General features: G+C 40.8%; 1 protein-coding gene across 1 annotated transcript in view; it reads right to left on the reverse strand.

The window, feature by feature from the left end:
* Nucleotides 1–13,091, reverse strand: part of LOC133652192 (uncharacterized) — a 94,450-nt gene extending 81,359 nt beyond the window's left edge. The window contains exons 1-2 of the mRNA XM_062050664.1: nt 12,985–13,091; nt 12,172–12,433 (exon numbers count right to left, since the gene is read on the reverse strand). Coding sequence (XP_061906648.1) covers nt 12,172–12,193 — 22 coding nt within the window. The 5' untranslated portion in view covers nt 12,194–12,433; nt 12,985–13,091. The remainder of the gene's footprint in view (nt 1–12,171; nt 12,434–12,984) is intronic.

The raw sequence follows: 13,091 nt of genomic DNA on the forward strand, positions 1-13,091 counted from the left end.
AAGAACTGTCTCTGATTTTATACTGTACCTGCTGCTAATCTGGACTGGGTTTTGCAAGTTGTTTCTTATTGTTTATTGATAGCTGTGGTCTTACACAAATAATAAATGAACCCACGCATCGCAACGGTAATACGATAGATCTAGTGCTTGTCAGGGGTGTCACCACCTCCAAAGTTACGATACTCCCGTACACTAAAGTAATGTCCGATCATTACCTTATAAAATTCAAAGTTCTGACTCATTGTCAACAAACTAATAATAACTACTGTAGCAGCCGCAACATTAATGCTGCCACAACGACGACTCTTACTGACCTACTGCCTTCGGTAATGGCACCATTCCCAAATTATGTGGGCTCTATTGATAACCTCACTAACAACTTTAACGACGCCCTGCGCGACACCATTGATAGTGTAGCACCGCTAAAGCTAAAAAGGGCCCCTAAAAGGCGTACTCCATAGTTTACAGAAGAAACTAAAGCCCAGAAATTATCATGTAGAAAGCTGGAACGCAAATGGCGTGCGACTAAACTTGAGGTTTTCCATCAAGCATGGAGTGATAGTTTAATAACTTATAAACGCATGCTTACCTCAGCTAAAGCTAAATATTACTCAAATCTCATCCACCTCAACAAAAATGATCCTAAATTTTTGTTTAGTACAGTAGCATCGCTAACCCAACAAGGGACTCCTCCCAGTAGCTCCACCCACTCAGCAGATGACTTTATGAATTTCTTTAATAAGAAAATTGAAGTCATTAGAAAAGAGATTAAAGACAACGCATCTCAGCTACAACTGGGTTCTATTAACACAGATACGACTGTATATACGACGGACACTGCCCTCCAAAATAGTTTCTCTCTCTTTGATGAAATAACATTGGAGGAATTGTTAAAATGTGTAAATGGGACAAAACAAACAACATGTTTACTTGACCCAATTCCTGGGAAACTTATCAAGGAGCTTTTTGTATTATTAGGTCCATCAGTGTTAAATATGATAAACTTATCACTTTCCTCTGGCACTGTTCCCCTAGCATTCAAAAAAGCGGTTATTCATCCTCTACTCAAAAGACCTAACCTCGATCCTGACTAAGGCTGCAGCTAACGATTATTTTTCTATCGATTAATCTATAGATTATTTTTTTCGATTAATCTGTTAATCTATAGATTATTTTTTTCAATTAATCAATAGATTATTTTTCCTTTTACTGATTATTTTTTTATTCAAAATGAAGATGAAAAAATAAATGTAGGCCCGTTTTTTCAAAAGGCATGGCTTTTATTTACAAAAAAAAAGAAGTATGGCCACTCAGTCAACATTGACAACAACATGACTAAATATTCTGTAACAATGTAAACATTTAAAACTTTTAACATTTAACTAAATTAAAAGTAGCTTATTTGATTTTTAATGTGCAAATATAAAAGTCAACTACCAGTGCAAATCTTAATATTCTGCAATAGTATAAGCATTTCAAAAGTAAAAGTATTGCTTATTTTGCTTTAAAATGTGCAAAAATAAAGATAAACATCCAATACAAAAAAGTGCAAAACGAAATATTCTGTAACAACAGTGTAAACATTTGAACAAAAGTGAAAGTATTGCTTATTTGCTAAAATGTGCAAAAATAAAGATAAACATCCAATACAAAAAAGTGCCAATCTAAATATTCTAAAGCACTGTAAACATTAAGTATTGCTTTTCAAATGTGCAAAATAAACATCCAGTCCAACACAGTACACAATAACCAATTCTACTCATTCCAGTGAGTGACTAACAGTTGTAATGAAGAAAGGTTAGCATGTGTACATGCTCTGGTTCTTTTCATGTTTACAATATTCCCAGCAGCTGAAAATAGGCGCTCAGAAGGGGTCGATGTGGCTGGAACTGAGAGGTAATTAGCCTTCACCTCAAACCAGGACTGCGAGTGAGCTGAGCTGCAGTTTAAGTTTCTAGAAGGTCAACGGGCTCATAGTGATGTTACTAGTAGTTGACTGGGAGGTGTTTATTATCATTTGGGGAGAGTCCGCTGCCTGATGCTCACCTGCTAAACACCTATCTGCTCCACGCTGAAGCGCTGACTACATGCGCTCTGAATGCGCACTGCTGATTGGCTGACAATGCTTTGTGTGTAACCAATCAGATGGTTGTGTGGGTGGGACAATGCTGCGTGCTGAGACAGAGGCAGTAGGAGCAAAGCAGCTTGTTAAGACTTTAGCTTTAGCTTAGAAACTCGTTCGGTACACCCCCGTACCGAACCGAAAGCCCCGTACCGAAACGGTTCAATACAAAACACGTACCGTTACACCCCTAGCAGATACAAATGACACATTCATGTTTTTGTGTAATGATGACAACGTATGCTCGCGCGGACGATTGACTAGTTGATGGTTTTCTTTTCAAATGTTCGTTCATAGCCGTTGTGCTGCTATGATAGGCCATTTCTGCTCGACACAGTGTGCATACAACAACATTATTAGGCCGTTTATTAAAATACTCCCACACTTTTGACCACTTTTGGCATGCTTTTCCCCCCTCGCTCGCACCGCTCGCATCGTCTGCTTTGATCGTCTGCTTTGCGCTTCGCCATGACGGTAGTGTGACGTAAATATACGACGCGTCGACCTTCCGTTTATCTCGAAAATCCTCAAAAAAATTGTCGCACAGCAGCTAAATGAACACTTAGCGTCTAACAATCTCTGTGAACCTTTTCAATCCGGTTTCAGGGCAAATCACTCTACGGAGACAGCCCTCGCAAAAATGACTAATGATCTATTGCTAACGATGGATTCTGATGCGTCATCTATGTTGCTGCTTCTTGATCTTAGCGCCGCTTTCGATACTGTTGATCATAATGTTTTATTAGAGCGTATCAAAACGCGTATTGGGATGTCAGACTTAGCCTTGTCTTAGTTTAACTCTTATCTTACTGACAGGATGCAGTGTGTCTCCCATAACAATGTGACCTCGGACTATGTTAAGGTAACGTGCGGAGTTCCCCAGGGTTCGGTTCTTGGCCCTGTACTCTTTACTATTTACATGCTGCCGCTAGGTGACATCATACGCAAATACGGTGTTAGCTTTCACTGTTATGCTGATGACACCCAACTCTACATGCCCCTAAAGCTGACCAACACGCCGGATTGTAGTCAGCTGGAGGCGTGTCTTAATGAAATTAAACAATGGATGTCCGCTAACTTTTTGCAACTCAACGCTAAGAAAACGGAAATGCTGATTATCGGTCATGCTCAACACCGACATCTATTTAATAATACCACCTTAACATTTGACAACCAAACAATTAAACAAGGCGACTCGGTAAAGAATCTGGGTATTATCTTCGACCCAACTCTCTCGTTTGAGTCACACATTAAGAGTGTTACTAAAACGGCCTCCTTTCATCTCCGTAATATCGCTAAAATTCGTTCCATTTTGTCCACAAACGATGCTGAGATCATTATCCATGTGTTCGTTACGTCTCGTCTCGATTACTGTAACGTTTTATTTTCGGGCCTCCCTATGTCTAGCGTTAAAAGATTACAGATGGTACAAAATGCGGCTGCTAGACTTTTGACAAAAACAAGAAAGTTTGATCATATTACGCCTATACTGGCTCACTTGCACTGGCTTCCTGTGCACCTAAGATGCGACTTTAAGGTTTTACTACTTACGTATAAAATACTACACGGTCAAGCTCCTGCCTATCTTGCCGATTGTATTGTACCATATGTCCCGGCAAGAAATCTGCGTTCAAAGAACTCTGGCTTATTAGTGATTCCCAGAGCCCGAAAAAAGTCTGCGGGCTATAGAGCGTTTTCTATTCGGGCTCCAATACTATGGAATGCCCTCCCGGTAAAAGTTAGAGATGCTACCTCAGTAGAAGCATTTAAGTCTCATCTTAAAACTCATTTGTATACTCTAGCCTTTAAATAGACTCCCTTTTTAGACCAGTTGATCTGCCGTTTCTTTTCTTTTCTTTTCTACTCTGCTCCCAACCCGGGGTGGACCGCTAGCCTGTTCATCGGATGGGGACATCTCTACGCTGCTGACCCGTCTCCGCTCGGGATGGTTCCTGCTGGCCCCACCATGGACTGGACTTTCGCTGATGTGTTGGACTTTCACAATATTATGTCAGACCCACTCGACATCCATTGCTTTCGGTCTCCCCTAGAGGGGGGGGAGGGGTTACCCACATATGCGGTCCTCTCCAAGGTTTCTCATAGTCATTGACATTGACGTCCCACTGGGGTGAGTTTTCCTTGCCCGTATGTGGGCTCTGTACCGAGGATGTCGTTGTGGCTTGTACAGCCCTTTGAGACACTTGTGATTTAGGGCTATATAAATAAACATTGATTGATTGATTGATTGATTGTTTATTTGCTTTTCTGCACCAGGTTAGCCCATCAGTGGGAGCACGGTAACATTTTTAAGTACCTGCAGCATCATACACTTGTGTGTGTAAATGTGTTTTCATGAGGTTTCCTGCAGCATCATACACTTATGTGTAAATGTGTTTTCATGAGGTTTTCAAAAATAAAGCTCTCTTGAGGAAAGTGTACCCCTGGGGAAAATGTATTCATAATTTATATTCAAGTTCATAGATTTGATATTTATATTCTAGTTGAAAACAGCCCTGTGAGGAATTTATAGTAAAGTTCATAAAAAGTTAATAGAATTAAAATTGATGGAGAATGTCAGACTATTTCATTCAGAAAGACTGTAGGTTAGCTAGCTCATTTAAAATATCCTAAACTTTTTTTCGACCCTGCTTCTTAAAAGAATCGGAATCGAGAATCGTCAGGAATTGGAATCGAAACAAAGAATCGGAATCGGAATTGGAATCGTTCGAACTCAAACGATACCCAACCCTACACACAAGTAAACACTCTGCTTGTATCGCACATGATATTATACACAAGTAAAAACTTTCCTTGTATCGCGCATGATATCACACACAAGTCAACACTCTGTTCGTATCGCACATGATATCACACAAGTCAACTCTGCTTGTATCGCACATGATATCACACAAGTAAACTATCTGCTTGTATTGCACATGATATCACACACAAGTAAACATTGTTTGTATTGCACATGATATCAAACACAACTAAATACTCTGCTTGTATTGCACAAGATATCACACACAAGTAAACACGCTGCAGGACTGCTTGTATCACACATGATATCACACAAAAGTAAACACTCTGCTTGTATCGCACATGATATCATACACAAGTAAACACTCTGCTTGTATCACACATATTACACAAGTAAACACTCTGCAGGACTGCTTGTATCGCACATTATATCACACACAAGTGAACCATCTGCTTGTAACGCACATGATATCACACACAAGTAAACACTCTGCAGGACTGCTTGTATCGCACATGATATCACACACACAAGTAAACACTCTGCTCATATCGCACATGATATCACACACAAGTAAACCTTCTGCAGGACTCTTGCTTGTATCGCACATGATATCACACGCAAGTAAACACGCTGCAAGACTGCTTGTATCGCACATATCACACAAAAGTAAACATGCTGCAGGACTGTTTGTATCGCACATGATATCACACACAAGTAAACACTCAGTAGGACTGCTTCTATCGCACATTATATCACACACAGGTAAACACTCTGTAGGACTGCTTCTATCGCACATGATATCACACACAAGTAAACACTCTGTAGGACTGCTTGTATCGCACATGATATCACACACAAGTAAACAATCTGTTGGACTGCTTGTATCGCACATGATATCACACACGAGTAAACACTGCTTGTAACGCACATAATATCACACACAAGTAAACACACGGCAGGACTGTTTGTATCGCACATGATATCACGCACACACAAGTTAACACTCGGGACTGCTTGTATCGCACATGATATCACACCACACAAGTAAACACTCTGTAGGACTGCTTGTATCGCACATGATATCACACACTGGTAAACACTGCTTGTATCACACATGATATCACACAAGTAAACACTCTGCAGGACTGCCTGTATCGCACATGATATCACACATTCTACATGCAAGCTGATATCATGTGATACAGGAGTGATCATGTTGTTGGGACACAGAACAGGAAGTTAGACGTGTTTATATTCATCCAGGTGATCAACACCAACTCACCTGGACACATGAAGTCATGTGACACCACCACACTGATCATGTGATCACATCTACTCACAGGAAGTGGAATAGGAAGTAGTATTATGTTGGCAGGCTGGGTGGTGTCCTCACAGCACACACACACACACACACACACACACACACACACACACACACACACACACACACACACACACACACACACAGAAAAATTAACCCCTTCACCAGACTCCTGCCGCCATGAAACTTGACTTCCTCATTTAGTCAGCCATTCGCCTGCTGCATCCTCACTTCCTGTACACAACTGTAACTTCCTGTCCTCACCTTTCACTTCCTGTACACAGCTGTGACTTTCTGTCCTCACCTGTCACTTCCTGTTCACAACTGTCACTTCTTGTCCTCACCTGTCACTTCCTGTTCACAACTATAACTTCCTGTCCAGTGTTTCCCACACATTCATTTATTTGTCGCGGCCCGCCACGAAAGAATTAAGGCCGCCACAAAAAATGTGTTTTTTTTTTTTTTGGTCTTGTCCAGCTTCTCAGGCAAATCATATAGTTGATGTAGATGCCCATATCGGCTGTTCAGATTTACTTTACAAAAGAGAAGTGTAGGATCAAGATTTTTGGAGCTCTTTGTTCAGTGGATCAGATGTTTGATGAAGCTTTGTGTCTATCTACCACCACTAATGTTTTCTGTTTATTTGTTACTGACTGTGGCAGGACACCTCTGCCTCTGTTTCACTTTATGTTGCTGGTAAATAATATGGTTGTAGTAGTAGGCTAAAGTTAAATTATTTAGTATGCACTAATTAAAGGGGCAGAGCTTTAAGAGACATTTTAGCTTTTATATTTTTATAAGATATATTTTATGTAAGAACCACAATTAATAAATATATTTCAGTGAATAACTTATTGTTCAAATCTGTATATAAATATGTACATAAAGTGTTGTAATTATATTGTAAAATGGATGGATGGATGGATGGATGAATGGATGGATGGACGGACGTTTAAAACAAAACTGTTATTAATTAGTAAGTATACATTTTTTTAGCCTTTTTAGAGAAAATCATATCATTGTAGTAAATTATGCAAATTACTCGATGATGTCATGGTGACCACGCCCATAGCCACGCCCCCACCACCACAGGTATCTTGGCAGTTTATGGGAAACACTGCTGTCCTCACCTGTCACTTCCTGTTCACAACTGTCACTTCCTGTCCTCACCTGTCACTTCCTGTTTTCACCTGTTGTCCTCGCCCATCACTTCCTGTCCACACCTGTCTCTTCCTGTCTTCACCCTTTGTCCTCACCTGTCACTTCCTGTACACATCTGTCCTTTCCTGTACACACCTGTTGTCCTCATCTGTCTCTTCCTGTACACACCTGTCTCTTCCTGTCCTTACCTGTCAGTTCCTGTCCTCACTTGATACTTCCTGCTCTCACCTGAGCGCCCTCAAGCAGGTGGGGTCACATTCCACATAACACCTGAGTGATGATGCAACAGCTGCAGGCACACACGATGACACATCTTTAAAGTGCAGTGGTTGCATGCTAATTACTAAGCTAGCTGCTATAAGTGAATATATTATATTAAAGTATGAGTAGAAAGTAAAACCAAATGGACTTTATATGCTTACTGGTGTTTCATTGTATCATTAAACACATTCATTGTATTTACAATACACAAAGTATGTGAAAATGCACACTAAACATCACAACATGACACACAATGTTGTCACGTCTTCACATTTTTAATATGCCGCTCCGAATACCTTGGGTAATTTCCGTAGATCCTACGTCACTAAAGTAACACTTCTGCATTCTGACCATATTACTAGAGCAGTCATACTGCAAATAAAGACATTCACAAAACAAGAACACACATGTTTTTATTTGTTTATGCATTCTAAATGGTTAATAAATATCTAACAATTGAGTCAACGGATGGAAGATCCTCTCATTATACTCTCTAAAAACACCAAAAATCTTCCATGTACATGTGGTGACCTGAATATGAAGCAAATATGAATGATATTGTTATTATAAGCTCCTACGCAGACAGACTATTTTACAAAGTTCCTCATCTACGTCATTGATCACGTGACTGACTTCCTCATTATCTCTCTAAATGTCTCGGAAATCTCCCTGAGATTGATACAAGCAGGTCCAAAGGTCTCAAGCAGGTCTCAGGGGCGTCACAAGCAGGTCTCAGGGGCGTCACAAGCAGGTCTCAGGGGCGTCACAAGCAGGTGTCAGGGGTCTCACAAGCAGGTCTCAGGGGTCTCACAAGCAGGTGTCAGGGGTCTCACAAGCAGGTCTCAGGGGTGTCACAAGTAGGTCTCAGGGGTCTCACAAGCAGGTGTCAGGGGTCTCACAAGCAGGTGTCAGGGGTGTCTCAAGCAGGTCTCAGGGGTGTCTCAAGCAGGTCTCAGGGGTGTCACAAGCAGGTCTCAGGGGTGTCACAAGCAGGTCTCAGGGGTGTCAAGCAGACCCTTTGAGCACATAGTACCAAGAAGATGAAGGATCAAGGATGCAGTTCTTCAGGTTTTTCCACATGTGATCTTTTCCACACGCTCTGATTGCATCTCTTAGCCTATAGGAAGAAAACTTTTTTTCTTTTTTATACGTTTGTTACCTGGAACCACTTTATCACCCACGTGCACACGCCCACGTGCACACGCCCACGTGCACAGAGCGTAGCAGAGTGTCGCTCCTCCGCACTGTGTCGTGCAGCAGAAGGTCAATTATAAAAGCATGCAGAGCGGGGGGGGGGGGGGGGTGAATCTTCTGAGGGTTGCTCTTCTCAACGAGCAGCGGGGGTCGCTGTGGTCCCCTCCCCCTTCTCACAGACACTCCCCCTTCTTTGTCACTAAATGAGCGCTCAAAGATCATTTACACCTTATTTCTCTGTATAAAGTGCACATGCGTCACGGCCAATTGTGGAAACTAGACAACTAGTAGTCCGAGTCACACAACTAGACTGCAGTCCTGCAAACCAAACAAGTGGCGCCAAACCACTTCTCTCCAAGTTAGTTAACTAGTTGGTTAGTTAAGTACACAACTCAAAAGGTGGGCAGACTTTCAGGAAATGTCAGAGATGATTTCAAAATAAAACTATTGATGACATTTGAAGGCTGATTTTAGATCACGTCTACGTTAGCTTTTGGGGAATTGACCTCACAACCCCTATGGAGGACAACATGTTCAAAGTTGTCGTGTTGTCAAATGTTTTTTTGTCAAAGTTGTTGTGTTGTCAAAGGTGTCTAAGTTGTTGTATTTTAAAATGTGTATTTGTCAAAGTTGCCGTGCTGTCAAAGGCGTTCTTGGTCAAAGTTGTCGTGTTGTCAAAGGTGTTTGTCAAAGTTGTCGAAGGCGTTTTTGTCAAAGTTGTCAAAGGTGTTTAGGTCAAAGTTGTCAAAGGTGTTTTTGGTCAAGGTTGTTGTGTTGTCAAAGGTGTTTTGGTCAAAGTTGTCAAAGGTGTTTTGGTCAAAGTTGTCATGTTGTCAAAGGTGTTTTTGGTCAAAGTTGTCGTGTTGTCAAAGGTGTTTGTCAAAGTTGTCGAAGACGTTTTTGTCAAAGTTGTTTAAAAGGTGTTTTTGGTCAAAGTTGTCATGTTGCCAAAGGTGTTTTTGGTCAAAGTTGTCGTGTTGTCAAAGGTGTTTGTCAAAGTTGTCGAAGATGTTTTTGTCAAAGTTGTTTAAAAGGGGTTTTTGGTCAAAGTTGTCATGTTGCCAAAGGTGTTTTTGGTCAAAGTTGTAGTGTTGTCAAAGGTGTTTTAAGTTGTCGTGTTGCCAAAGGAGTTATTGGTCAAAGTTGTCGTGTTGCCAAAGTTGTCGTGTTGCCAAAGGTGTTTTTGGTCAAAGTTGTCGTGTTGCCAAAGGTGTTTTTGGTCAAAGTTGTCGTGTTGCCAAAGGTGTTTTTGTCAAAATTGTTGTGTTGCCAAATGTGTTTTTGGTCAAAGTTGTCGTGTTGTCAAAGGTGTTTTAAGTTGTTGTGTTGCCAAATGTGTTTTTGGTCAAAGTTGTCGTGTTGTCAAAGGTGTTTTAAGTTGTTGTGTTCTCAAGGAGTTTTTGCAAATGTTGCCGTGGTGCCAAAGGTGTTTTTTGCCAAAGTTGTCGTGCTGCCAAAGGTGTTTTTGTAAAAGTGGCTGTGCTGTCAAATGTGTATTAAGTTGTGTTGTCAAAAGTGTCAAAGGTGTTCTAAAGTTTTAGTGTTGTCAAATGTGTTTTTGTCAAAGGTGTTTTAAGTTGTGTTGTCAAACGTGCTTTAAGTTGTGTTGTGTATTTTAAAGTTGTTGTGTTGTCAAATGTGTTTTTATGTTGTGTTGTGTTGTTTTAAGTTGCTGCGATGTTCATTAAAGTCGTGCTGTCAAATGTGTTTTAATGCGTTGGGCTGTCAAATGTGTTTTAATTTGTTGTGTTGTCAAATGTGTTTTGTTTGTGTTGTCAAAAGGTATATATTAAAGTTGTTGTGTTGTCAAAGTTGTGTTAAGCTGATGCGATGTTCATGAAAGTCGTCGTGCTGTCAAAGGTGTTTTAATGCGTTGGGCTGTCAAAGGTGTTTTAATGTGCTGTGTCGTCAAAGGTATATATTAAAGTTGTTGTGTTGTCAAATATGTTTCAGTTGTTTAGTCAAATGTTTTAAGTTGTTGTGTTGTCAATAGTGTTTTTCAAAATTGTTGTTCTGTCAAGGGTGTTTTAAAGGTGAAGTGTTGTTAAATGTGTTTTAGGTCAAAATTGTGTGGTCAAAGGTGGATTGTTTTTTTAAAGTTGTGATGTCAAAAATGTTTTAATAATTGTGTTGTGAAAGATGTTCTTAGAAGTCGCTGTTTTCAAAGTTGTTGTGTTGTCAAAGGTGTTTAATAAAATAGTTGCGTTGTCAAATACATTTGTCAAAGTGTTTGCCTTATCAAATGTGTAGGTTTTACTTGGTGTATTGTCAAGTGTTTTTAACTTCTTGTGTTGTCAAATTTGTTTTTTAAAGTTGTTGTCTTGCCAAAGGTGTTAAGCTGTTATGCTGTCAAAGGTGTGTTTTGACGGAGCAGCTGTGTGAAGAGTCTGCGAGGATACAAATGTGTATTTGCCTTCCAGTGCCCAGCTGCGCCTCACATCTTTGACTCTATGACACAGGTGTCGCTGACACAAGAAGATGACAAAAGGAAGGCTGGCGGCCATGACGGTGGCAACAACGACGGCCATGGCGGAATTCATCTTCCCTTCAATGAACCACAGCTCCCCAGTGCAGCCAGCACTCGTGCGCGTGTTGCCAGAAATTTACACCACCACGACTCCTTTCCCTACTGCTACACAAGCTGTACACTGACTACTCTACGCCATATTCCGCTCCCATGTGGGGAGCTGACAGATCCTGTTGGAATTCATCTTCCCTTCAATGAACCGCAGCTCCCCAGTGCCACCAGCACTCGTGCAGGCAGAGAATATTTACACAGAAATGCGTGTGTGATGCTCCGTTTTCAATGGATAATACCTGTACATCTTTGCAAACTGCACACGGACTACTCTAAAGTCTATCCCGCTTGACTTCATACAGGTTGACAAGATCGCGTGACAAGTACTTACTGTACCATGTATAGTACTCCTTTAGTCATACTGTACTACATATAGTACTCCTTCAGTCACATACTGTACTTACTGTAGCAGGTAGAGGTAAACTAGTGCATCATACATTGTGCATGAAACATACAGGTGTGCACAAACACACAGGTGTACTCATACATACAAGTGTACTCATACATACAGGTGTATACAAACACACAAGTGTACTCATACATACAGGTGTACACAAAAATGCAGGTGTATACAATCATGCAAGTGTACTCATACATACAGGTGTACTCATACATACAGGTGTACACAAAAATACAGGTGTATACAATCATGCAGGTGTAGAACATTCCATCCCAGCAGACATGTAAAAGTGAGCAGCTTGTGACGTCATACCGCACTTTGCTTCCCTTAACTTTGTCTTGTCTCCGACACGCGCACGCGCACGCCGACTCACCTCTGACACACAGCAGAGACATCGCGCACTTTTCCTCGGGTCACTTGTTGCGCGTGCACCTCACAGCCTGCGAGTCGCGGGTTCGATTCCTGCGCGGCAGTCAGCGTGGAGAAGAAGGAAGTTGAGGTGAAGAGCCGCGGGACGCCATCGTCGTGTTACAGGTTCCACGCTGGCGCGCGCAGATTAAAGTAAATCCCGCCACGTGGGCGGAGCTTGTGCTGCCTTCAGGGGCGGGGCGGAATGTCGGAATTGGGAAGGTTCTCTAATGAATGACAGGAATGAGGAATTATAACAAAATGTTTTGATGACGTAACATCCAACGCGCTTATTATGACTACTGTAAATACACTTTAATTTTTTTAAAAGGTGTACTATTAGTAATTATTCTTACTAATATTTACTCTAATAGGTGTATTATTAGTCATCTTTGTTACTAATATTTACTCTAAAAGGAGTATTATTAGTCATCTTTGTTACTAATATTTACTTTAATAGGTGTATTATTAGTAATTGTTTTTAATATTTTCTCTAAAAGGTGTACTATTATTCATCTGTGTTACCAATATTTACTCTAAAAGGTGTATTATTAGCAGTGTTGGGTTAGTTTCTGAAAACCAGTAACTGTCAGAGTGTGTAGGTGACGAACCCCAAGATGCAGAGACGGCGGCAGGAAAACATGATTTAATTTAACACTAAAACAAGAACAAAACAAAAGGGTACAAACAAAAGGCACGCACAAGGCGGAGAACAAACTTGGCTATGAACAAAAACTAGCACAAAGGCTAACTGTGGACAAGAAACAAAAACACTTACTGTGACACGAAGGAACTATGACATGAGCAGAGTGAACAGAAGTAGACAAAGCTACAACGACAAGTAGTAATGACATTGACAATCATTAGCGACAATCATAATGACAA

Source organism: Entelurus aequoreus, linkage group LG06 (genome assembly GCF_033978785.1).
Source record: "Entelurus aequoreus isolate RoL-2023_Sb linkage group LG06, RoL_Eaeq_v1.1, whole genome shotgun sequence".
In the NCBI taxonomy this organism is placed as follows: Eukaryota; Metazoa; Chordata; class Actinopteri; order Syngnathiformes; family Syngnathidae; genus Entelurus; species Entelurus aequoreus.